The sequence below is a fragment of the Schistocerca americana genome, chromosome 3 (assembly GCF_021461395.2).
Source record: "Schistocerca americana isolate TAMUIC-IGC-003095 chromosome 3, iqSchAmer2.1, whole genome shotgun sequence".
NCBI lineage: Eukaryota > Metazoa > Arthropoda > Insecta > Orthoptera > Acrididae > Schistocerca > Schistocerca americana.
In genome coordinates this window covers 642,988,659-643,016,532 of record NC_060121.1, presented here as the reverse complement: position 1 = coordinate 643,016,532, position 27,874 = coordinate 642,988,659, and the positions used below count along the sequence as shown (strand labels likewise).

The window sequence follows — 27,874 nt, the reverse complement described above, 5'->3', positions numbered from 1 at the left end:
ACCATGGACTCTTATGTTTGTAAATTAACATATAAGCCACTAAGCCACTGAGCCGTACCCCATTAACACAGTTCCTGCTAACGACATACCTGAAAATATAACTATTGCAGTCAGCAGGGCATATTCCGCATTATCAACCTTCATTGCATACATCTGTCTGCAGAACCGCAACATGTCTTCTATCGTTTCCCCCATACCAGCCAGGTTGTAAGAATCCTTGGTGTAAGGCTGATTGTTGGCAAAAAGTATAGAGTCTGAGTTTACATCATAGCGTCGTGCCATGCGAAACATCATTACTTCACTTGAACATGCCTACAAAGAAAAAGAAAAAGTTAATCAAGAGAAGAAAAACACAAGTGTAAAGAGAATCACAACTAACTGTAGATTTATACAAATATTCTTTCTTGAAAAAACCATATTCTCAGGAATGATGCAATGGCCCTTACCTTTAGTAGTGCTATCTGATCTTCCCTCAGCAGTTTATCGAATCCTGGTAACCGCTTGGCGAATTCAACAATTAGTTGAACAGTTAATATTGTGATCTCAGTGATGTGCCGAAACCTCACGTCACTCTGATCCTCTCCTTCCGTTGGCTGACTCTGCGTAACATGAAAATACAGTTTTAGAAACAATCAGCTGTTACAGATGATTCAATTAAAATAAGACAGAGAATGATTAGAATTGTGGGTGGTTCACATGACTACTTTGAATTATCTGTAGCTGAGATTGACAGATTCTGGCCTTTTTGGTAGAAACTTAGTAGATCATCCAGTTTCAGAATGTCCATTATACAACTGAACCAGACAGTCAGAAACCATTTTCTCAATAGTGAAAATACATAGTTTGGAACATTACATACAATACAACTGAAATAATCATAAAATTTGTAAAGTCACATGCAGATAGAATTCAATGGTAAAGCTTGCAAACATTCAGCAGATAAAGTGATTCTCTCACAGTCAGACTTTCAATTATTTTCACAATAAATTCCATACTCAAAAATGTGACAGCTGTCTGATGGTTATGTCACTAAGGGATCTCAACAAAGCAAGTATCAGTTAAACTCCACCTTAGGTTATCAAGGTATTTTCCAACCCAATTAATTAGCCAAATACAGAAATTATTAAAGAGTGATTACTGATGATCATCAATCAGCAACATCATGTTACTTTAGAATGACTTTGGTTGTAATGTTACGTGTAAAATATTCTTGTGTGAAACACTGCTAAAGAGATCATAGTGTACAGTCAACAAATTTCAGCATAAAATACTTCAATACTATTAAGTACTACATAATATTTGTGTAAATTTCTAATGTGACATTTACCGTAACTCGTCTCAAATCTTCCTCAGAAGGAGACTCATATTCATTCTGGAAGTACACAAGCCTATGTATAAGCTCCTCTTGTTCAGGGCTCACAGGTTTTATTCCATTTGACAACGGTCTTTCTGGTTCCACCTGAAAATATGAATAGTAAAGAAAAATTATACATTTGTTCATCAGCTGCATACACAGTAAATTACAGTACAGTATTTGGTTTAAATCACAGGTGTTTCTATATAACCTTATTTTATACAGAAATGGCAGGAAACAGTACACATATCTGTGATGTAGTTTTTACTGTATCACATCCCACAATCATTGCATTAAACACTGCTACAGTGATTAATTAACAAATCTTGCTTACCTTGGCATCTATGTCTTTCAACATCATCACTTCTGGTGAACCATTCGTAGTAGAATTAGGTTTATCTTTATCTTTCTGTGCCTTTTTCTCTTTTCTTTTCACTGCACATTGGTATTCAGGTACTACACCTGTGACAAAAAAAGAAAGCAAAACTTATTAATTTGAGATCAAATGAATTTGTTTTCTATTCCACTTAAACAATAATGATGTTCCTTATCTCATTAACGTTGCTTCACATTTACTGTAATAACTTCAAAGCAAAAATCAACATGGCTTTCACTGCCATTTTACGGCAAACTGCTCTGTAAGATATTCTGACTGGTTGTTTTGGATTAATCTACCCAATAAATGTAGGTTCTTAAAAACAGTCTGTATCTCAATACTGCCTCAGTTATCATTTACAATTACTATCAAATAAGTGACATTATTTTTACAGGAATTGGAAATAAATACTGTCCTACAGTTATCTTCAGACTGATTGATCGACTACTGTACATTTGATTACTGGTGCGGCAACTAAGAATGGCTAACATCATTTTACATCCAACTGAAATCTCAAGCAAGTGTGTGATACATACACTCTGGCCTCATGCCCACAGTGAGGCACTTCTTCAGTCTGCACTCCTGGCACTTTCTCCTCATATACATGTCAATTTCACAGTTATTGCCATATTTGCACTGGTACACGGCATTTTTTGTTATGCTCCTCCTGAAGAAGCCTGAAATCAAACATAAGAATATTACTATATCAGACATGGATAAGAGGCGGATTTTTTTTTTTTTTTTCTGACCAAGATCAGATGCTAACTAATTAGTTGAAGGCTCACAAAATACTAATGACACTTACGTCACAATATCATTCTTAGCATAGTGATGGGAGAAGTTAGCACTGTCAAAGCCTCCAAAGTTATTCTTTGATAATTCTGATAGAAAAATGAAACAGAAACATTCAGAGCAGTAAAGTGAAAATGAATCAGAGTATAAATGGAAAAATTTTATTTCATCGAAACTCTGAAACTTTATTTTATTTTATTTTATTTATTTATTTATTTATTTATTTTTTTTTGGGGGGGGGGGGGGGGTTGCTTCTATTATATTAAATAATACATTAACTTCAGACGAATACAACACTGATATTTTGAAGCAACCTTTAAAACTATCCTTTAAAATCTTAACCATAGACAATAACTTCGTTGTACCTATTTCATCCATTCAAACAACAAGCACGTAATACACTACATACAATTATCAGAGGACTATTTTACCAAACATAATATTCTTAAGTTGCCACAACACCTGATTCTTACTACCATTTGATATCTTCAGGTGGAAATTGCTAGTGACTGCTTGGAAATAGCAACAGTTATGAGAGACCAAAACAATACTGGAGACGAACATTCAGCCATAGTCAATACCCAAGACACCTGTTAGATTTAAACATTGAAATGGCAAACATATCCATGGCAAAAAAAAGAAGAAGAATGAAAGCAGGAGTTGAAGCTCTTGCAACAGTTGCTAAATACAAATAAGTAAATACAGATGTACTTCATGGAAATATATGTTGGCTCTGCACTCCATTAGACACATGAAGCAGGCTACCCAGTCATGGCAGAAAATGAATGTCTGATGGCACAATGAGATGTTCTCAAGACGACATCATATGCACGGCCCTAGAATAGGAATACTAGATCTCTGCCAAACAGTACAAACAAACACATACAAGCATAAATAACTGTTAGGCTTAACACTATCTTTCTCAGCCAATAGATACACAAACTAAGCTAACAAATTTGTTATAAGAATACAATAAGTAGATAAAATTAATATCTGTCAACTGAATCAATTCGTTTGATGTCAACATTAATAATAATAAAACAGCTTCAAAGAAACTGAAGTCCAATGATCTTCACAGAGCTAAGTTGCCATTGGCAAGTGAAACTTTCATCATCCCAGTCACAGCTGGTGCCCTGGGATGAAAAATTAGTACCAGCCCTTCAACATGCAATGTTGTTCATAAACTGATTCTTCATGACCACCCAATTACCCATCTAAAAGATAGCCTAGGTATGGGACATCTCCTGGAAGTGGATTAGTTCCATTGTTTGCAATACCCTATACATAAAGAGACTTTCAGAAAAGTGGATGCTGAAATGTTTGTACAATGAATAAAAGAAGGCACAAACTGAGACACCTAAGGCTTTTTGAACTCATTTTAATACTATAAACGGCTATTTGGCTACATTACTGACTCGAGAGTGAAACCTCGTTTCACAATTATTATACAGAAACTAGTGTACTGTCGAAGGAATGGCAATGCTGTGACTCCGCACCACCAAAGATGTTAAACATCCAAAAATTGACCAAACAAGTCATGGTGTCCATTTGCTGGAACAAACTGGGGTGTGGTATAACCAGAGAACATTGCACCAACTCCCTCGACTAGATGAGAGAGGTAGTTAAGATGAAACATCAATGGAAGTTCCTAAAAGGATGCTTTCGATGCAAGACAATGCACCTTCACACACAACCCATATTATAGACAACCACCTCCCTCTATGCACCTGGACTGGCCTCTTTTGGACTACAATCTGTTTCCTAACACAAAGAAACACCTGAATCGTCATCACTGCATTGAAAGTGGAGATATGAAACACGCTGCTGAATGGACTAGAAAGGCTGCAACAACAACGTAAAATGTGCATTAACATGAATGAGTATGCTGAACAAATATTTACGGTCAGAACTCAATATTCTGCACAAAGTCTGGAACTTTTCAGCCCCTGTTCTGTATACAAGATTATGAAATGTAATCATAACAATACAAATGGTTGATACTACCATACAATGAATTAGACAGACAGAAATGACTGGCAGAAATGGAAGGTGCTACACTATGAACACATAACTGAACAGTAGCAAACTGGCAGTCAAGTATTTCCTTGCCTGTGGGATACATTGATTAAAATTTCATCCTTATGAGAGCTTATTTTTTATTTTCAATACAGACAAACCCACTCCTGCAGATAAAAAAAGTGAGTACCTGACGGGTGTTGGGTGTATCTAACACTAGCTAAATTTCCAGGTAAAGTTAACCTGCCTGTGTGACTTATCACCTTCTGTAGGACTTTCAGAAAGGCCGAATCTTTGCGATGTGGTACATGGGAGCATTATACTGTCATGTCATACATACAGTTGCCTGTAGTGCAATAGCTGCAGAACAAATGGTAACAAGATGGATTCAGGGTCCTTCGGAAAGGACTACATCACGAAAGGTTTGTAGGTTGTTCGACTGGGTCCGATGAATACACACATGACTATAGCTGAAATCTGGACAAGGTTACAGATAGAATGTCACCACTAACCACTGGGAACAGGTTACCGAAAGCCGGATTGTGATCTCGAGTTGCAATGTGTAATTTATTGTAATCCACAAACAAGAGAGACACATATGCTGTAGGGGCAGAGTTACTTGGCATTCAGGTAGCATCCTACGGCATTCGGCGAGGTCGACGCCGTGTCCTTAGACGAGCTGGATAATGTTCACAGTAACCACAGTTCTCAAGAATCACTGCTATTATGTACGACAGCAGGGCCGATTTGACAATTATCGAAGGGAAGCTGAATGATCACCAGTAAATGCCAAGAATGGTAAATCCGGTTGTCAAACCCTTCCCGACCAGGGTAGCAAATAGCATACTCCGGCAGGATTGTGACAAATCCCACCACAGACGCCTCGAGGAACGCTCGGACCCTCGGACAGCCTGCCCCTCCCCGAGTCTGTCGTACAGAGCGTGCCTGGGATGTAAGGGGAAGACATTCCACATTCCGGGCAGCAACCTTCATTAACTGACATTCATTAACTGACGATGTGTGTGTTTTGGGTAAGGCAAGAAATTCCTTAAGGTTATATTTGGAGGCTGACTGCTTCCATGTTACAACAAATAAAGAGGTGTATTTGTGTCCACGGCAGTCACTACTCATCCTGATGTTTATGATGGATATCAGTTCCAAATGGAATGAAAATTTAATAACTTTATATCCATTAAGAGATGAACGTCTCCAACAAATTTTGACAAATATGGGGCTGTCGCTTCACGGTGTAACACTTTGCATTTCCAAACGTCACTCCAGATGGTAGGTACCTTTACAGCCCTCGCAGGTGAGCGCGTTGTAGTGGTAGCCGGAGGCGCGGTCTCCGCACACGAGGCACAGCTCCTCCTGCTGGCGGGGCGCGGTGCCCTTCTTCTTCTTGGCGTCGCAGCTGTCCGCGCTGTAGCCGTTCAGACTGCTCAGAGGCGAAAGGTCCTCCCGGCCTGCCAACACCAAAACCAGTCACGTTTCAATGCAAATCTCACCTACGGTTTTTTTATTGTTTTTGATAGAACACTGTCGAGCTTCCAGCCACATCACGTCGTTAAATATACACGAGCTTTCAGAGGAGTGCTACTAGGGCGTCGACAATTGTGGCCGACAATGACCGAAGAGAACTCTTCCGAAAGCTCGTGGATTTTTAACCACTTGACGTGGCTGGTTATTTAGTTCACATCGGCTTGAGACCATGCGTTCGTACATATATGGTCGTTTGGATTGGGCCGCACAGTATGACAATTAGCGTCCGTGTACAGTTCAGTACGATATCACTGCAGAAAAAGTAATTAATTAATTTTAGAAGTAAAAGATGAGTTGCGATGGTAATAAAAATTTTGAAGGTAAGATGTACATTGAAATCTTTATAAACCTGTACAAAAGATAAAGGAAACCGTATCTCCTGCTATAACATCCAGCTAGCTTAATCCGTAAAACTATGGGAATGACTTCGCAAGAAAATTTAGCACACTATCGTTGTCTAAAAAATACGGCAAATCAACTGCGAAATTGTACATATAGACCCATGTTTTTACATACATTATGTTGCGTAAAATTACACACTATTGCTTTTTTACCCTCCTTCAAATTTCCCCATAATGCTCCCTTTGAAAGATATCCGAATCTACTTTTACATACATACTCCAAAAACCATAGTATGATGCATGACGAAGGATACCTCGTTAAATATGCGCGAGCTCTCACGCGGAGAGGGAGAAAGAAACGAGTCTTTATACGCCTCTGTACGAGCCCTATCTTCTTTTATCCTATTTTCATATGTATGTCAGCAGCAGTGGAACAGATTTGCAGTCAACTACAAATGGCGGTTCTCTAAATTTTGTCGACAGTGTTCAGCGAAAAGTATGTCGTCTTCCCTCCAGGGATTCCCAAGGAGTACACGAACCATCTCTGTAACACTCGTGTGATGATCAAATCTACGGTGACAAATCTAGCAGAAAGTTTCTGCTTCTGAATTCGTTCGATACCTTCGTTTAATCCAACAGTGTGAGAGGAGAGGAGGGGGCGGCAGCGGCGGGCGGCAGGAGGAGAGTGGACCTCAAACATTCAAGAATAGATTGCAAAAATGTTCTCCTTTACGTAAGAACCACACTTTCCCAAAATTCGCACAAAAAACCAAAGCAGAATATTCGCCTGCCCTACTACCATCCTTACTTGGTCGTTCCATTTCATGTAGCTTTGCAGTGATGCATCTACAAGTTTAATCGACATGACTGGGTCACGCAGTACACTGCTAATGCTGTATTCGAACATTACCTGACTGTTTCTCCTACTCATCAGCCAGATAATTTAAAGATGTGAAGTATCTTGATTTCTAAAAATGATGTTCTAATGCAACAGAACGAAATTAATTGCAAAAAATGGTTCAAATGGCTCTGAGCACTATGGGACTTAACTGCTGTGGTCATCAGTCCCCTAGAACTTAGAACTACTTAAACCTAACTAACCTAAGGACATCACACACATCCATGCCCGAGGCAGGATTCGAACCTGCGACCGTAGCGGTCACGCGGTTCGGGACTGTAGCGCCTTTAACCGCACGGCCACTCCGGCCGGCGAAATTAATTGCACTTTGAGGCCGATTATGAAGGACGTGCTTCTTCTTCTTCTTCACTTCCCAAGATTCGAGATTTCAGTTCTCGAAAGCAGTAATGATATTGTGTGAAGTATTGTACTGCTACGATTATCCGTAATAAAGAGCTTTGAGTGCTGTCGAGACTGAAAGTGGGGCCAACAAAAGACAGAGGCCCGAAGTTTTCCGACTAGTAGTGATTACACCGATTCAGAACCACAAGTGCGTTGTTGCATCAAAATCATAATCTACACTAAGATCTTACGATGAATGACGCTTTCTCAACTGCCATACTAGACCGTATTTAGTCAACTGGCGAATGTTCTAGTAGCTCTACAGTGTATCTCATATTTGCATTGCCTGAGAAGAGTTGTTGCATGTCCTCCTGAGGGATATCGTGCCAAATTCTGTCCAATGGGCGCATTAGCTCGTCAGGATCTCGAGCTGGGGAGAGGTACGACTACCTTGGTGGCCAAGGTGGAATTTGGCAAGCATAAAGACTAGAAACTCTCGCTGTGTGCGGGCGGGCATTATCTCGCTGAAATGTAAGCCCAGGATGGCACACAATATCTCCGACGTACAGCTGTGCCGTAAGAGTCCCGCGGATGACAACCCAAGGGGTCCTGCTACGAAATGAAATGGCATCACAGGCCACCACTCCTGGTTGTCGGGTGGGTGACAGTCCGGTTCGTATCCCACTGCTGTCCGGGAGTCTCTAGACACGGTTTCGCTGGTCGTCGGAGCTCAGTTCGAAGCGGAGCTCATCACTGAAGACAATTCTACTCCAGTCAACGGAATTACAGGGCGAAGACGTGTCTGGATACGCCCCGGACAGCGGTGGAATACCAATATGATAATGTCGCTCGCCATACGCCCTCACAACCGAGAATGATGGTCTGGGGAGCTATTTCTTGTAGCAGAACCCCCTTGGTTGTCATCTGCGTCACCCTCACAGCACAGCGGTACATCGACAATATTCTACGCCTAGTTTTGTTGCCCTTCATGACAAACCATCTAGGGCTTAAATTTCAGCAAAATAATGCCCGACCGCATACGGCGGGAGTTTCTACTGCCTGTCTCCGTGCTTGTCAAACCCTCCCTTGACCAACAAGGTCGTCGGCTCTCTCCCCAGCTGAAAACGTTGGAGCATTACGGTTAGGGCCCGCCTACCTGGTTGGGATTTTGACGATCGAAAGTGCCTACTGTATAGAATTTGGCACTCAGGAGGGCGTCCAACAACTCTGTCAGTCAATGCATAAGGGGCAGAGGTGGATCAACGAGTTTTTCTGTCGAATAAGCCAACCAATTTTTCTGAAATTTTAATCATTATTTTGTCTGTACCTGTACAGTACACGTACCGGTTTCTGTCCCATTCGAATAATTCCTTCGTGGTGGGTCTTCTTCTTTTTTTTCTTGGACTGTATTCAATAACATTTTCGCGCCACTTATATTTTCTCGCGTATTTTAACCATTTTCATTACATAAAGAGGAAGGTATCACGCGTTTTGATATTACATAAAAGTATGGTCTCCAGCCCTAACACAGCACGCCGAAGAGCCCTCCAGCTGGAGTGGGAATCCACGCGTAAATAGGCAGTGTCGAATCAGGAGGCGCTTTACAAGCATTTCTCCTCTTCTCGCGTGCACTTGGACTAGAACTCACGCAAAACAATAAAAAGTATCCTCCGGTACACACAGTCTGTAATTTTTTAAATTCTGTACCACTTTCAAGACTCTTAGTTTGCATTCTACTTTTATAGCTAAAATTCTGAAAGCTGTAAAAATACAAACGTGTTAACTAAAATGTGTTTTGAGGCCCATGAGTGCCCCCCTCCCCTGTCTCACTCTTCGTTATGTGCCTGGCTTTTGCCAAAGTCGACAGTGGAAACTTGGCAATCACGGCGGGAGTAGCACAGAACGGCAAAACCAGAGAGAGAGAGAGAGAGAGAGCAGTTAGGGCGACAGCAGGCAGCGCTGCTTCCGCCAGAGCAGCTTGGGTCGCGTCTCAGGCGTGGCTGGTCCGCAGCCTTGCAGCGGCTGGCGGCAGATGTGGCGCCATCTGTCACTCGCAGGACAACGGCCCTATAGTTCACAGCCCCCACCGCCGGGGATCGAACTGCGCCACGCCACGCCGCGCCGCATGCAACCCGACACTATGTAAAGCCTGTTCCTCGCACAGTGTTTGACTATAACAGGAGCAGGGGGTGCAAACTATCCGTGCGGACGCTTACTGTGCACCCTACGCTGAATTAGCTCGTCAGTAGCAACTCCGTGACAGGAAACTGAAGACCGCTTGTGCCGAAACTATCTGATTTACTTTTGTAACACATTGATTTCCACCGCGCTTTCTTAGCTACTACGTTTTCGGCTCATGAGGCTGGCTAACTCTTGGCCAGTATTTAGTCAACTCAATGATTTAGTAGCTCTACAGTAAATTTCATATTTGCGGTGAGACAGCTGAAGGAATACCACTACAAAGATCCACTAGACTGATGGTCTGCCAAGATGGAGAAAAAGTGTGCGACACTGTATGCAGAAGTAAAGTTTTGGTGGTACTAAGAAGTAAATAGGTAGAGAAGCACACAGTATTGAGGATAAAATAGTTGTACCACTAAAGCGTAAATTGTATGAGTGTGGGGGTGTGAGGAGGGAATCGAAAAGTCACCCAAGCGTTGGCAGACAGTTGTAAATATTGAAGGAAAATATATTGCTCATGACTAAAGTCTCTTATGTGCAAAGATACTCCATACACCCTGTTCTAGCCCCGCCCTATAAAGTATAATATGGGCGCCCCTGCTCAGTGACATACAAAATACTTAAAATATAATTTCAAATCTTCGCAAAACTTTTTCTCGCTTACATGCTTCACGTAAAATATTTAACACAATAACTCATTTATGAAGTAATGAGAGCGCTGAAACTGTTTTCTACTTGAGCGTTCGATTCTTTAAAGAATCAAATTAGTGCGGTGCTGAAAACACAGCACTCCATCATGTGAAATGCTGACGTTGAGATGCTTAGTACCTACACTACCGCGCTTTTACTGTCGTCAATCAGGCTGGCCTTTAAGCGCCTTTTACACGACAGACTTTCTTCTCTGAATTAACTACTCACTTACTTGAAACTTCCTGGCAGATTAAAACTGTGCCGAACCGAGACTCCAACTCGGGACCTTTGCCTATCGCGGGCAAGTGCTCTACCAACTGAGCTACCCAAGCACGACTCACGCCCCGTCCTCATAGCTTTACTTTTGCCAGTACCTCGTCTCCTACCTTCCAAACTTTACAGAAGCTCTCCTGCGAACCTTGCAGAACTAGCACCCCTGAAAGAAAGGATATTGCGGAGACATGCCTTAGCCACAGCCTGGGGGTTGTTTCTAGAATGAAATTTTCACTCTACAGCGGAGTGTGCGCTGATATGAAACTTCCTGGCAGATTAAAACTGTGTGCCGGACCGAGACTCGAACTAGGGATCTTTGCAAAGGTCCCGAGTTCGAGTCTCGGTCCGGCACACAGTTTTAATCTGCCAGGAAGTTTCATATCAGCGCACACTCCGCTGTAGAGTGAAAATTTCATTCTACTCACTTACTTGTCAAAGTCAACTGCAGCGCCTCTGGCGTTTTATTCCTGCACTGAGGTTCGTCTGTCTCGAGTGGTAATTTTCGTCTTCGTGTCATCACAAAAACTGAGTGTCTTGTGAAAGCTGTCTGCTGCGCAATTTGGACATCTTAACGGTGAAAGTGAGGTTGCGAGGGACTGTCATCGAAAATTATTTTTCTCGTCAAATAATTCTGATCTTTTCACGGTTGAAATAATTTATATTAAAAAATTGTATCTATTTTGCGTTCTTATTTCTGCTAGTGTAGCTTTTTCTCTGTAAAACGTAAACAGCTTTGCAGGTTTCGGATTTTTCGTGTATCTTGCAAGAGAATATTGGCAGGGAAAAATACCAGGACCCTGCTTAACTTTTCAGTGTGTCATCAACACAAAGTAGACAACAGAATAAAGATTAAGGAGACACGAAACCACAAAACCCATTTCTGTAACAAGAGTGAGCTCGACCAGAATATGCTAACTTTCCATTTTAGCAGACGCCAAGGAAGTCCCTTGTTTCTGCGCACGCGCAATGTGCAGCACACTCCGAAATTTAAACTCTATACGCGGCACACACTACAGATCATTGACGTCACAATTTAGAGGTCGCTGACGTCATTGATAGAATCGCGACGTGGTTGGTTGCTGATTTACGCGGAGGGTGCACGCAGTCTGAGTAGTCTATTTTCGATTAGAAAGACGCTCGTGTAAAACGGACTTCAAAGGCGCCTGTGCTCCAGAAGCACGTGGCTGTTGTACGGCGCAGGTAGCAGGCGGCTGTGGCTGTTGCGGCGGCGGCGGCGGCGGCGGCCAGGCCCGGCGTAGGGGGCAGTGTGCGGCCTTGACTCGTTCCGCGCTCGCCGCTCTCCTCGCTCAGGCGCGCAGCGCAGCGCCGCGCCGCGCCGGTTCGCACTGGCGAGTGGCGACAGCTCGGCTCGCACGCGGGCCGCCGTCGCGACAGTTCCGGCGCGGATGTGCTCCGCAGGCGCCCAGCCCGCAACAGCCTGGGCGCTCGTTTGCTCGCCCTCTACCGCTGACCACTGTTCGGTGGGTGCGCACTGCTGACGCGTACTTCACATTTATTTGCAAATTCCGCATTTTCCAAAATTACCTATACGAGTTGCGGGTACTGAAAGCGCAGCGCACGATCGTCTACAACGGGCGTGGAGAACCTTCGGTGACCCGCGCGATTCACTTTAGCTTCGCGCGCAGCCACGTTACGTGGCGCTATAGCAGGGCTCCGGGCGCATGAAGTAAAACTGTAGCGTCCGTGACAATGTTTATGGGGTAAGGCAACCATATGAATGGCATCCCGTTCTCGACACACCACGCCACCAAATTGCGCCTGGAAACAGCATTTTTGAGAGTACATTCGTTTTATGTACATCCGATCTTCAAATGTTTACATCTACTTAAAGTTTTAAACATGGCTGCGTGGTCAGCGACCGTTTACAAAGCAAAATCAAAGCAACAACAGCCCTCGGTCGCAAAATTAGTCTGATGCTACCTGTGGCTTGACATGTGTGAGCAGCCCATAGTTGCTTGTCTTCCATGTATTCCCTTTTAAAATTTTGTGACTAAAGCTTTGTCGTTTGATATTTATTTTGAACGTGACATGCCACTTTGAATGTTTTACTTCTGATGAAGGCACTCATAGTAGTGCCGAAACCAGGCCAAAGGACTTAAGTTTTGCGATCGAGGGCTGTTGTTGCTTTGATTTTGCTTACATTTACTTACGTGTCGGGAACATTGTTCCTTTACTTACAATGTTTTACAATAGCTGTCTTAAATGCTTCCGCTGCAAAATTCTGCAACGGCGTTAGTAAAGAAACAGTGTTCACGACACGTACACAAATATAAACATCTGAAGATGGGATGCCGGGTACCTTGAAATGTCATCATGGAAAAATAAACACCTATAAAAGCAACCGGTTGCAGCCAATTCATTATAAATTACCTTCAAATTCAACGGTTGCAGTGACGAAGAGAAAACAAAATACAGCAAAGAGACTGGCAGTTCTAGTAGACAATCGATTCGGAGTAACTTTCCGACTTTTGGTCACAAGCACGTCATTCCAGTGTTCGCAGTTTAGTGTGTTAATATCCATAAATACTACTAGCAGATAGACAGATATCCAGGGACCACCGGCCCTGTACACCACGCGCTGCTTCCACAAACTGCCTCCACTCCTTCCTGTTTCGTGCCCGGTTCCTCCAGGTGTCTTCAATCCCCAGGTCTGCTAGGTCCTTCGCCAGGTCGTCCATCCAGCGCAGTCTTAGCCGTCCAACGTTTGGTGTTTGGTTTCCCCTCTAGTGCCATTTTCGCCTGTCTTCCATCTGGCATACGGGCTACATACCCCACCCATTATATTCCTTTGCTCTTTATCTTCTGTAGGATAGTTGGTTGTCGCATCAGAAGGTTTATTTCCTTGTTTTTCCACCTCCTCCATTCTCCGTTATCTAAAACTGGTTCCCACAGCTTCCTCATTACTCTTCTTTTAAATACGAATAAAAAAAAGTTCAAATGTGTGTGAAATCTTATGGGACTTAACTGCTAAGGTCATCAGTCCCTACGCTTACATACTACTTAACCTAAATTATCCTAAGGTCAAGCCGGACGCGGTGGCCGAGCGGTTCTAGGGGCTTCAGTCCGGAACCACGCGGGTCCTACGGTCGCAGGTTCGAATCCTGCCTCGGGCATGGATGTGTGTGATGTCCATAGGTTGGTTAGGTTTAAGTAGTTCTAAGTCTAGGGGACTTATGACCTCAGATGTTAAGTCCCATAGTGCTTAGAGCCATTTGAACCTAAGGACAAACACACACACACACACACACCCATGCCCGAGGGAGGACTCGAACCTCCGCTGGGACCAGCCAAATATTAATAGTTTTTCCTTTTCTCACTTCGCCATGCTCCATGTTTCTGAACCGTACATTACTGCTGGGCATATAACTGTGTTGTAGATTTTCATGTTAGTGTTCACTGAGATCGATTTAGAGCCAAGCGCCTCTCTGAGGGAATGCATGCATTTCATTCCCACTGCTATTATTTCCTTGATGTCCATTTTTATGTTGTTGTCCGTGGTAAACCAAGATCCCAAGTATTTGAACTGGTGTACTCTCTTGAACCTCTTGCTCTCTATCTCAAGAAAATCTTCCTCCTCTTGTCTTCTTCCTGGGGTCAGTTGCCTTGCAACGGCCACTGAAGTCCCAAGTCTGGATAAAGGAGGAGGGTTGAGCATTGGGCAAACAACCCAATCCTGTAAAAAAACTTTTTGTTACGAAACGCAAACTACTTGCTCTGACATGGATGCATACAGTATTAGCAGCCATTTTTTTTTAAATGTCTGTACAAAAATGCTTTTGATCACTGATCGCGAAATATCCGAAAATGCATCACGGTACTATTCGAGCTCTCTCTCTCTCTCTCTCTCTCTCTCTCTCTCTCTCTCTCTCTCTCTCTCTCTCACACACACACACACACACACACACACACACGAATTTCTTATGCCCTGATCGGCCAAAGTACAACGAGCACGTGCTTAATAGCGTATTACCCTACCTCTGACGCGTATTACACAGGACTGTTTCAGGAACAGTTTTCCACGCAAGCAACTTATCATTTGACGCCCACCCCCTTTCCATTTTTGCTTCGTACACTTTGACCCGTGTCAGTTTTGGCTACTAATTGTAATGCTAATTGTGTAAAAATCTTGCACTTGTACGACCCTCGAGCCCTTTTCAACTCTGCTCCCCAAGCGACCGCCACCTTAAAAACCAACTGTGATATGTCCTGTATAGAAATCTTAAGGCAGCTGCAGTGCCTCTAGCGTCCCCCCACCCCCACCCCACCCTAACCCTTAGCCTATCAACTTCGCGCTTAGGCCTTAAAGCGGCCGTGGCAATACAGTGGCGATTCTGCCTGGCGTAGTGTTGACAAGTCCTTAGCAGGTTTCCGGAGGTATGAGACACCAGACGTCTACGCAAACGTCACGCAGTTCTAATAAATTATGGGCTAATTGTTTGTGGGAGCTGAAACCCTACAGCGTCCCAGCTTTGTTCAACCGGGTTCAGATCAAGCAGATTTGGTGAGCTAGACATCAACCCGAGTTCACTTTAATGCTCCTTAAACCAATTAACAACGATTTTGGCGTTTTCACAAGGACTCGTTTCCTGCTAGAAGATACAACCGCCGCCGGGGGAAGACATTCAGAATGAAGACAATGTTCACGTAGTCCACAGCTGTCGTGGCGCCTTCCACTATTATCACATGTCTCACGGAAGCACAGGCGAGTGTCCCACACAGCATAACGCTGCTCACGCTTGCCCGCAACCGCGGCGAGTTGCATGTCTCCAGCAGTTCACCTGGATGACAACGTATCTGGACACGAGAACCGATTTGGTGTAATACGAAACGCGATTCATCCGACGAGGAGATACGTACCGTTGATCCGCAGTCCAATCTCAATGATGCCGTACCCACTGCAATCGCAGTTGATGATAACGCTGGAACGGTGTGCTCCGGCATTATACTCATCCATCAGCTTTGGCACTGATCGCCGCCTATCCCGCTTTACAAGCTGGCAACCCTCCAACGTACACGTGATGTGATGAGGCGTGGCCGCCAAACACCTTATCGCCTGTAGGTAGTTCAATCGTCTTTCAACTACGTACCATAGATGCTGACGACAATAGAATCCGAATAGCAAACCTGCTTCCCCGTTGCCGAGATCGTCGTTCGCAGACGGGTCTATACAATCCACCCTTTGCCAAAGTCGCTTACGTTTCTCGATCCCCCCACCTATTTGCGACTCGGATCGTTGCTGGAATGATTCTTGCGGTGGGCAGTGGTCATAACGTTTCGGTTCGTCAGGGTAAGTGTGCTCTGTTCAAAGTCCCACGAGTCACTACTTGGTGAAAAGTTTTGGCTGGTTTGAAGACTGCAGTACTTTACTAGCATAGTCCTGTTAGAAGAGCTATGCCTCGCCTTGCTTTGCTCCACATTCTCAACCGACTTATCCAGCGAATATTCAGATCTTAATGTGGAATCCGAATCACGGTTCAGCTTGCCATTTTCACATTGACAAATTATTGCCAGTGGTGAAAAAAGCACGAATCACGCACAAAATGACAGGAGCGACTGGGATCAGAACCCTGGGATTTCTGAATTTGCCGTCTGACACTTACTCATTAAATTCATCTTTGGAGCGAGTCTGGCTTCTTATATGCAGAAAAACAAGTATGTTAACTTGCCGTGGGCGGTGGGAGGGGTGAGCTGACTCATTCGAAACTCAAACTAGAATAGTATGATCTGTATATAATCTGAGGATAAAGTATTGTTCACACGTTGCGTTTCATGAATTGAAAATGTAAATATATACACGAGTGAATAGCTACGGTTACCTTTTCGTACGTATCACCAGATCGTCACGGATACAGCCTACAAACAGCGTGGTTCTCTTTTTTGAAATGGAACTAAGTCACAGTAACTGTGTAAAACGTGCAACAGTATAACGGTTGATGGCCAGAGACATGGTACCACCACGGCTCTTATTGCTTGATTTGTAAGTATTTTTATTTACTGCATTTCCCGACACGACTGGTCAATTTAGGCCTCACTGGCCAGTCTCAAGCTCTGTAGGAATCAAAGCAGACATCGTCGGCAAAGAAGAAATCTCATTTCTCCCTAGACGCATGAATGCACGCTGAAAGTTTGTGTTACCAGGTGACTTCCAAATAAAACAACAGCGGTCTGCTACTATGCACTGTGGCGGTCTGCTAGTATGCACTATTTGATAGCATCCCGACAATACAAAAGCAAGAGTTTTAATTAGCAGTTATTGTCGCGGAAATATGCTGCAACCGACCTGCTTCCGGATTTTGATGATTTCCTATTCATTTGTTTTGTCTCTAATTCCAGAGGTAAGCGTAGCAGAAAATTTAAAACAACGGAAACTCTCACGGTACGAAAGGAACATTTCCAGTGTCGCAGTAGGGCTTCATCGAATGCACAGAACACGTTCTCTTGTGACAGCTCTGAATTTAAACGAACAATGTTTGTGTTTTTGACCTCTTACATGCATTGCAAAGTTTTGCTTCACTTCCATTGACAAGTTTTGTTTCGTTCACGTTTTGACGTAACACATTATCCCGTGATTTAACGGAACATTTACTTACATATATATTTCCGACGTGCCTTTCTGACGTCGTTATTACAGTCAAGCACTTGAAATCTGCGAATTTGGTTTGCAACCCTATTCAGACAGGAAATATACCACTATTATTCCTCCTGCAGGCTCACTTCATCTCTTAAGAGCGGACGCCGCACAACACAACATTACATACCACTATATACAGAACACTGTCTCGGTAAGGGAGTGTATGATTATTGCGAAAAGGTGTGGAAATAATAAGTCGTATCCAGGATTTGAAATTCCTCCCGCCGATCTTTGGCGCCACTGGATGACAAATTTAAAACGTAAGGAAGAAATTTTAATAACAGAAAAATTCTTTCATATTGAATACATAACGCTGAACAGTTGTTTTGAGATGCAAAATGATGTACAACATCCCGAAGAGATCGTCCGAGGCAAGAAGTCAATGTAAGACCGCCTACGGTCGAATACGCTATGTTCATCACTCTTCTCTGCAGCCTAGGATGATGCTAGACTGCTGCGATAAATGGAAGTTCACCTCTCAGCGTCTCCAAGGAGTTGTAGGTTTGTGAGATTTGAAAAAAAGAGTCGGCCATAGCGCCTTCGTTGTTATAGACTCTGGTCGCATGTGGGTTCAAAAAATGGCTCTGAGCACTATGGGACTTAACATCTTAGGTCATCAGTCCCCTAGAACTTAGAACTACTTAAACCTAACTAACCTAAGCACATCACACACACATCCATGCCCGAGGCAGGATTCGAACCTGCGACCGTAACAGTCACGCGGTTCCGGACTGAAGCATGTAGGTTCAAAATCCAGTTCCGTGATTCAGATCCGCGTTTTACGTAGCTTCCCTTGGCCACGCGAGACGACTGCTCCGACGATTCTTATGAGAAGGTCGTAGTCAAACTCACTCGACTATCCTTGCTGAACGGAGGTACTGTTCAGTCTTCAATGACCTTGGCGGGGAGTGGATGCTAACAACTCACAAAAAAGAGAAGTTTGTTCAGCCTCGTGCGGTTGGTTGCGGTACGACTTGAATAAGGAAGCAGAGATGCCGTGATTCGTGTACCGGCTATAACTGCTCAAGGGCAACAACATACTAAGCATAAGTTACCCTTGAACTGGGGCAGCAGTCGTGTTGTAGAAATGCCCACGGACCAAACCCTTGAAGCGGTGGTAAAAGGCTATGGTACAGCAATAACTTGCAGAATTTCCTACATTCAGTTGACGATTAGGTAGACGAAAACACAGCCACTAAATCATTTGAACTTGGCTGCATCCAAAACTATTCACTGAGTCAGTAGTGGACTGAACTTTGTAAAGAACCTTCCTGACTGATAAAACTTTGTACCAGAGCGTAATCCGAACACGCACATTTGCCTGCGAAGGAAAGCAGTCTGTGTTCCAACATACAGTGTTAATCCATCGACAACCGTACGGATGACAGTTCGCCCGTAATGTCGAGTTTTCAGTTCTACAAAACTCACTTTCAATTAGAACTTGCTACAGAAATGGAAGTGACTGCAACTGAAGGCAGACTGTGCTATGACAAGTCGTTTCACTTGTATCCGCCTGTAGATATATTAGTTAGTCACTAAAGGCTAAGTCAAATAAGCACCTCCTTGGGACGTAGTGACGAAATGTTGCAGACATAAAAACAAAAGAAACTAACGTACTGAAAAACTAGATCTCCGAAAAGTCGCTCTTTTGATGATTAGCACCACCTGTGACTCTGCACGAAACGTTACACAACAATGCGACATTGTGATAACAACCGCTAATGTGGCGCCGTGCTGAACAGCTGGTGGCAGTGGAGACCAGCCCAGAAGGGCAGCCATGATGACACAGTCATGCGTCACGCTATGACTTCACATGGCCCGGCCACCGGTCTATGAAGCACAATGACGTTCGTCACTTCTTTTGCGACTATAACGCGACTTCCCTGCCATGTCGTTGTTTAATTTCGTTGAATCCAGTCTACGGTAGCAGTCAGGGAAGACCTGGACAGTAGTAACGGATCATAATACGTGAAAAGCGGGAAAAATTATAGAATACATGAAAGTATTCTATTTTAAATTTGAGAATGGTGTCAGGTAAGGATGCTTGTTACATCCATTTTTGTCCTGTTTAAACGGAGAACATGATAACTCGTTGGTCATCAAAAACATGGGGTGCGATAACACAGCGTTACAAGTTAGTCGTAAGAAGGTTTGAGATAGTTTAAAACTCGTGAGTGTGATTCAGTAAAATCATGTACCGCTTTCCTGTGTGTTTCTACAACATAAGAGTGTGAAGATGAGGGGAGGCGCTACAAAAATTGGCAAGACAAGCTACAGATTACTGAATAGATGGTCGTGCAGAACCTAAAGAGTAAGACTAGGAAAAATACGCCCTGATGACGACACAACGGTGGCGAAACTTATGGGAATAAATAAAGAATAACAGCTGTTTGCAAAATAATAGGCAGACATGAATTCCCTATCATAATCTGCAACGACGGCGTCTGTTACAGCTTCAGATCCAAACGATGATGAACGATGTTATTAACGAGGAAGAAATGAAAAGACAATAAGACTCTGGCGGAGGAAACATGAAAAATCTAGTGCGATGTACATTGTCCTCTACAAAATATTCATTCATCGGATGCAGCGTGCAGCATCTGTAAATGTGCAGTCATTAACGACAAATGTTACGAAAACCAAATTGTGTTCGTTATTAATAACCATTCAGTTCAATTAAATGATACGAAATAGATCTAAGAGGGTCTACATTGCAGTTGGCTCTGAGCACTATGGGACTTAACATCGGAGGTCATCAGCCCCCTAGAACTTAGAACTACTTAAACCTAACTAACCTAGGGACGTCACACACATCCATGTCCGAGTCAGGATTCGAACCTGCGACCATATCAGTCGGGCGGTTCCAGACTGAAGCGCCTAGAACCGCTCGGCCACACTGGCCGGCTACATTGCAGTTACTTGTTCTAAATGTGTTCTTTTCCACGTCGTTCTGACGATTCTGAAGCGGAACGCAAACAGTGCGGATTAACTGATGCCTTCGTACCATTTCGCCAGCTCACAACCAATCTGGCACCTTTCAACATAATCAAGACCTCAGGTACGGCTACAGATCAGTTCGTCACTACAATCTGCACCCCAAAAAATAACGCGGACGCAAATAACTGTAGTCGGTGTTCTGTTCTCTTCCTGCTGTCACATGTGTAACGTCGCACGCCACATCATCATTACGTCATGGGATCATCATTACGTCATGGGACTAAGTCGACATCCAGTGTCGATAGGTTCATTTGACCCAATCGTGCGATGCCGGTTGCGTTTAACAGGTCAGAGAGACTGGGAGAAGAACGCCAATCCGTTATCTTCGAAAATTCCGGGGCCGCTGGCAACTTGTAGGAAACAGTGGCGTCATAACCCAGGAACTGCCAAGAAATTTCTGAATGGTGCCCGTCCATGAGGTGACACAAACGATACTGGATCGCCTTAGAAGTTGCAGAGCAAGCTAGGGAAAAAAAGGAGGGGGGGGGGGGGGGAGGCACCTTAATTCGTGACGTCATTAGATTATGTGGCGCGAACAGTGACAACGAGCACGGAAATGAAAGCAGGGCGAGGCGCGAGCGAGAGCACTGGTACCTGAGTCGGAGGAGAGCGAGCAAAGCGGCGAGCGTGCGCGAAGTTCCGTGTCGAGAATCATCTGCGCGGGCAGGCGGCGGACTGGCGGACGCGGCGAGCGGCGAGCGCCTGCGTCGGCAGGGCGCGAGGTGCTAATGACGGTCCCGCTGCCCCCGCGTGGGCGGGGCGCCGCCCGCCCGGGTTCAACACCCTGCGCGCGCGCCCTACCAGCACAGTTCCGCGCAATGCCGTTGCAATATTTTCGTCCTTGCCCGAGCGCAGTCAACGCCCTACCGCACGGCCGCCACTGACTGGGTCGCAGCCACCACCGTCAACAACTGGAGCACTGTGTCACTCGGTTTGTTCTGAGCACACTGCGCGTGGAGGCTACACCACACTACGGGTTATCGACTCCTCGGTAACATCGGAACAAAAGTAACATTACCGACAGTTTCTCGAAACATTTATTGCTTTTTGAGCATTTCTTCATCCCTTTCACTACCAATTTGTTTTTCAAAGCGAAAGACATTAATGTACAATTCTTTTGATTTATTTTGTAGTCAGAACTTAAAAAAGGAAAAATATTTTCCTTCATTTTCACAATACATGGCGGAAATTCTTACGGTTCGTTCATAAGATGCTGATCTAGAACAACCTTGAGAGGTTCCAACTCATCTTACTTGTGTACGTAAAATACGCACGCAAAAATCCGGTGTGAGGCGAAAATGTAGTTTATAGAGTCATGCAGCACTGAGAAACATGCTTAAAGCATCTCCGTAACCATTAGGAGCTTGCTCGGAACTCAATGTTGTAGTACTGAAGCACGTGAAAATTTTTGTGCACGTAAAATCCAGTCCAAGGTTTTAGTTTTGCGTTATTTCAATTTCACATAAGTAATCTAAATTTTACTGACTCAAAGTTCTCAAAAAAGGCGAAAATGCTCTTTATTGAAAGACTCTCACTGAAGAGTGGCGTACCAGCTGGTTCATTCTATCTTCCTGAACAACATTAAAATTTTTCCCAAAAATTTTGGGATGCGAACATATTCGCGCTCTTTCGAAGACGCAACTCATCTCTCACTCCCAAAACCTCCCATAAATAGAACTCGCTCACACCTAGTAGTCCACCGCTGTAACTCGGTCGTACCAATGCACTCTCACTTTCCCATTCTCTCTCACTCATTCATTCAGCCCAACTCGTTTTCATTATCTCTTTGTCTCTCTCTGTCACTGCCTCGCAGCCACAGTCTCCTTCGTTCTGTCCTACAACTACTGTCTTCTTTCACTGTCACTGTCTCCCTCTTGCTGCTACTGTCTCACTCATTCCTTTCCACTGCTGCTGTTTCTTCTCACTGTCGTTCTCCTCTCTCTCTCTCTCTCTCTCTCTCTCTCTCTCTCTCTCTCTCTCTCTTCCTCGTTATCATTGCCATAGACTTTGTTTCTTATCATCATTGACTGTCCCCTACCTCCACCTTCTTCTTCTTCTTCTTCTTCTCCTCTTTATCCCTACCCCAATGACACAGTCTCATTCACTATTTTCCTAGCACTGTTCTGTCACTGTTAACTATGTTCCGCGGTCACTATGTCCCTCTCTCTCACACAGCTGTCCGTCTCCTTCGCTCTTTCTGTACCACAACCATTGTCTTCTAACCTCCAGTATTTATTACTTTTTCGGCTCTGTCCCTCTGCCACTCTCTCCTTCTCTCTCACCATAAAAAAGAGAGTATGTTTGCATCCCAAAATGTTTGGGAACATTTTTTAAGGTGGAGAGGAAGGTAGAATGAGGCATCTGGTACCCTACTTGTCAGTCATGGTCTTATTACGCAGGACATATTCGCTTTTTTTGTGCCCCGATAGGAGGATTTTTCAGGTGCTTCTCTTTTTTTCGCTATTACAGCAGGGCATGTCCTCATGAAAATAACTTAATAGGACAATTTTTTTTTAATTGACTGATGTGAAATGGAAATAATGCAAAACTACGTAATTTACACGTCAGACTGGATTTTATGTTAGTAAAAATTTTGCATGTCTTGAGAACTACAACAACATGTGGTCTCCAGAACTATTCTGATGATAACGGATACACTTTACAGCATATTTTTCCACGCTACGTCACTTTAGAAATTACGTTTGTCTTGGGATTCGTGTATCAATTTTGGTACCCAATAACGATGTTTCTAGGGTTTTCTCTTTCTCAGGAAGCGCCCATGAACTAAACGGTGCCTCCAGAAGCCCCTTTGGCACACCGTAGACGATATGTAATGTGAAAAGAACCAACCGATGTGTTCCATTTACCTAAGGTGGAGAAAGAGTGTACATTCAAAACTGATGTTGTACTGCAGGATAGAATAAGACGATCGTCTTGCTGTCCGTGATATGAACCCCAGAAGAACCCCGGTTGTATTCGCGGCGTTGAGGAACGTACCGGATAGCACGTGCTGTCGCATGCGTACCGATGTACAGATGTCATGGCAACCCGCACGGAGGAGAGCGGACAATGTAAAGATGCGAGACGGCGCAGCACGTTTCCTCCAGCTGACCCTGCAGTTGCGGCTGAATGGCACCAGATGCGGACAAAGGCTGTGCACAAAGAAGTGGCGGGCACCTGGCGACCGGACCGCCGGCCGTACCGGGCCGGGCCAGGCCGCAGCCAAATGCCAAGGCCGGACCTGGCCCGCGCGAGCTTCCCTGCGGCCCGCGCGACCTTGCGCCTCGCTCGCGGAATTCCACAAACGGCCCGCGAGCACGGCAGCTACGCGCGCACGCTGCGTAAATGTTGTCGCCTCCGCTCGCGGTGCTTCACACGAGTTATCACTCTTATTTTAAGTATAGCTACCTACCTTCAAGAGGACAGTTTTGTAGTTGGTTGCTCATTATTCGTAAGCACACAGGGCGAAACACATTCGAAGAAAGGAAAAAAAGAATAATAAAAAAGACGCGCTATGCAAGGATTCTCCGAATGGGACGCAAATCGGTAGATGTAATGCACATTATATATATATATATATATATATATATATATATATATATATATATATATATATATATGAGAGACTAATTACTAAGATATGAGAAACGTTGGATCATTTATTCGAGAGAGGTTCACCAACTGAGCAAGTCAATAACGCGTAGATCCAAAAATCAAATTGCTCTGAGCACTATGGGACTTAACTTCAGAGGTCGTCAGTCCCCTAGAACTTAGAACTACGTAAACCTAACTAACCTAGCGACATCACACACATCCATACCCGAGGCAGGATTCGAACGTGCGACCGGCGCGTTAGGCTGTCAAAATCTTGAACTGGTTGGATGGCCCTCCCCATAATCTTCCAAATGTTTTCACAACTGGGGAGAGTTCCGGCGATCGTGCTGGCCAAGGTGGGGTTTTGTAAGCACAAGGACAAGCAGCAGAAACACTCGCTGTGTGCGTGCGGGCATTACCTCGCTGAAATGGAAGTCTTGGGTGACCTGCCTTGAAAGGCAACAAAATGGGGTGCAGAATATCGTTTACATATCTGTTATGTAAGATGCCACAGATAAAAACCAAATGGGTCCTGCTATGAAATGAAATGGCACCGCAGGCCATCACGCCTAGTTCCTGGGCCGTATTGCGGGCGATAGGTTCGTACCCCACTGCTGTCCGAGGCATCTCCACACACGTCTTCGCTAGCCATCGGGGCTCAGTTCGATGTGGTACTCATCACTCAATACTATTCCACTCCAATCAATGAGATTACAGGCCGAAGTCGTGTCTGAAGATGCCCTGGACAGGAGGACAAGAGTGGGATACTAACCTGACTATCGGCCGTCCCGATAACCGTGAGTGATGGACTGAGGGTGTCATTTCTTTTCATTGAAGGACCCCTTTGTGTTTATCAGAACAGAAACAGTAAAAGCAGAATAGGTCTTTCGGCAGAACTCAGTAACTGCGAGCGTGTACAAGTAGTTGAATCTTCCCTAAGTAACAAATCCATCAGGGACATTTCAAGACTTCTACAGCTACCTAGGTCAATGTAACTGAAGGGCAAACATAAAAAACCCACAGGCAAACCAAGATCGCACCTCACGCACAGGGGCCATAGAGATTTGCAGAAGATGATCGTAATCAGTCGCATCAAATCAGCAGAAGGAATCACTCGCGAGTTCCAAAGTGCTACCAGCAGTCCAGCTAACACAATGACAGTGTGTTTTGGGAGTTAAAACGAAGGGAAGAATGGTCGAGGAGGTCCCCATAAGTTACGCATTTCTGTAGTCACTGCTAAGCGACACTTGAGGCCACTGGACAGCGGGTTACTGGAAACGAGTGATTTGGAGTGATGAATCACACTATACCCTATGAAAATCCGGGGGAAGGGTTAGGGTTTTGTGATTGTTGCAGCGCATTGCTTGCCATCATGTGCAGCGCCAAAGTGGAATACGAAGAAGGTAGTGTTACGGTACAGGAGAGTCTTTTTGTGGTTAGGGCGTCGTCCTCTTATTGCGCTTAAGAAAACGCTAGAGGCGGAAAGAGATGAACAAATTTGACAGCATCATTTACTGGCTACAGTAGAAGAGCAGCTCTGGTACGATGATTGAATCGGTATGACAATGCACCTTTTCAATAAAGCAGCATCTGTCAGATACTGTCTTCTGAACATTCACAACATTCCAAATGGACTGGCCTGCCCTATTTCACCTGAAACATTTTCGGATGAACTATAACGTCGACTTCGCTCCACACCCTAGCGTCCAACGCCATTACCTTCTCCGATTTCGGCTGCCATTGCTCCACAGCCATGCAGACACCTCACTGATAGCGCCCTCATAAGAGTTCGAGCCGTCACAAAGGTGAACGGTGGACTCACCCTATCTTAGTATCCACTAATAGGTGTTCGGATGCTTTTGATCAGGTGATGTATGCGCCAGTCGGTTCTATGGAATCAGCGCAGTGAGGTGGGGCGAGGTCAGGAAATGGCAGGAAGTAGCAATCGTGTCTGCATAGGCCTATGACCATACCGTGAATGAAGTTACCGAATTTGTTTCTCTATAAAGCCGGACCGTCCATCTTGTCTGCTAGGGGTAGTGTATTATTCGTAGCCATGTAACACGACGTTGGAACAGTGGTCGCAAAGGGATACTAACCGACGGAGACCAGAGACGTGTGTTACGTCAGCAGCCAATATCCATCTGTTTCATGGCCGATAGATATTGCTGCTATCAGTGTATGCACGTCCATCTCAACCAGTTTCTGAGCGAACACTGTTGCCTGTCGTGGCACATAAAGCTGCACGTCTCCAATGGACAAACAACACAGAAAGTGGACAGTAACTGACTGGAAGCAGATAGTGCGGCCCCACAAATGGCGATTTTCTATCTTCCTAAATTTTTCGAAGTATAGAGTTCACCAACGGTCCACCAACGTGTTTAATTCGTAAGGCGGAGTTGGTTCTGTGGTGTTTTGGGGGTGTTTTTGGTACCGTGACTTGGGCCCACTCACTCAGATTACCGGGCACGTGAACCAGGATGTTTATTTCAAGATCATCAGAGTCTGAAAGCATCTAGGCAAACAGTGAACGGCTACGGACAAACAATTAGGTTGCGCAGAAGCAACTTTAATACTGATGTCGTTAAATTGTCGTCGTTCCACTATTTTGTACCTGAGGTATGAACTAGCACGAAATATTCAAGCGTTCGTTGTCTCTGTAGGTCACTTTTTTCGATAGTCGCTCCAAAAGAGAACTAAACGACGATGTCTTTTGGATTAGTCTGCAGAGGGACGGTGGTCTCAGTTACATAGCTCCTATAGGTACACGTTCTACGGAAAGAAGCTAATAACCCTCTCTGACAGGGCTGTAGAAGGCGTATCGATATCCATCGAGCTAGATTCTTGGAACTCAAATACAGTAGCAAGATTATCTCAGACAGCTGCCGTATTTTAAATGACACCAGCAACCTCATCTCAGGTACCTTGCTACAACGTAAATCTAATGGATCTGAAGCAAACGCAAAGACAGCTAAACGGTTTGAAAAGTGTTGTCCAAACATGTAAGATTCATCCCACCCCAATAACAGGGTCGACTTCTACTGGAACCAGTATTCTTAGCTATTCAGTGAAGATTAAATTGACAGCCGCAACAATAAGTGAGATTTTCGCTGCGAGTTTCACGACACAAACAGCATCACTTTGTTTCATTTGCGCAGAGATTTGTATTTGCAGTAAGCATACAAAATATTGGTAGTCACGCCTCTTTAAACCCCCTCCCCCAACTCCCACGCATATACGTAAATCCCTTTCATTTCGCGATTAAAATCGGGAAATCTCTTAATTAAAAATTCCTGTCGCTTTTGCTGTCGTGATTTCGGTAATCGGTGGCACAGAATGAGAAACGTTTGGACCTCGTCTCAACATAAGAATTCCCCCCCCCCCCACGTTTTGATTAATTCAGAGATTTTACTTTAATTAAATCTAATATAGTAACTAATAGAAAGACTGAGGCTAATCCTTTTCACTTCTCCCGTCAGCGGAGATATCGGTCTTTTCTTTCTTTCCTGCCGTTCTGTATTTTAGAGAGGAATTCGAGATAAACAAGTGACGACTAACTACTGTTGTCTTATATGCTTTCATCCAAGAGTATTATGAGTTATGGTTAACATCTAAAAATATATGAACGCCCGTGCCCTCAACTAGCGTGTCTTTATCTATGTCTCCAGTTCAGAGCGAAACTACTTGACACTGCAATGAGAGTTTGCACTCTGTCATCCCCGTTATGTTTTCGAGACTGCCTTCTTACTTTTTACCCAGTTAAAGTCGTACGGTACTCTTGACCGAGAGACACCGAAGGGTGGTTCCAGCTGACAAATTGGATACTTAA

The 27,874-nt window shown here is 44.2% G+C and overlaps 1 protein-coding gene across 2 annotated transcripts in view; it reads right to left on the bottom strand.

Moving 5' to 3' along the window:
• Positions 1 to 27,874, bottom strand: part of LOC124607438 (ecdysone receptor) — a 169,637-nt gene that overhangs the window by 8,307 nt on the left and 133,456 nt on the right. For both annotated transcript variants that reach the window (XM_047139767.1, XM_047139768.1), the window contains exons 2-7: positions 5,831 to 6,001; positions 2,267 to 2,407; positions 1,689 to 1,816; positions 1,328 to 1,459; positions 447 to 599; positions 90 to 312 (exon numbers count right to left, since the gene is read on the bottom strand). In XM_047139767.1, the coding sequence (XP_046995723.1) occupies positions 90 to 312; positions 447 to 599; positions 1,328 to 1,459; positions 1,689 to 1,816; positions 2,267 to 2,407; positions 5,831 to 6,001 (948 nt within the window). The remainder of the gene's footprint in view (positions 1 to 89; positions 313 to 446; positions 600 to 1,327; positions 1,460 to 1,688; positions 1,817 to 2,266; positions 2,408 to 5,830; positions 6,002 to 27,874) is intronic.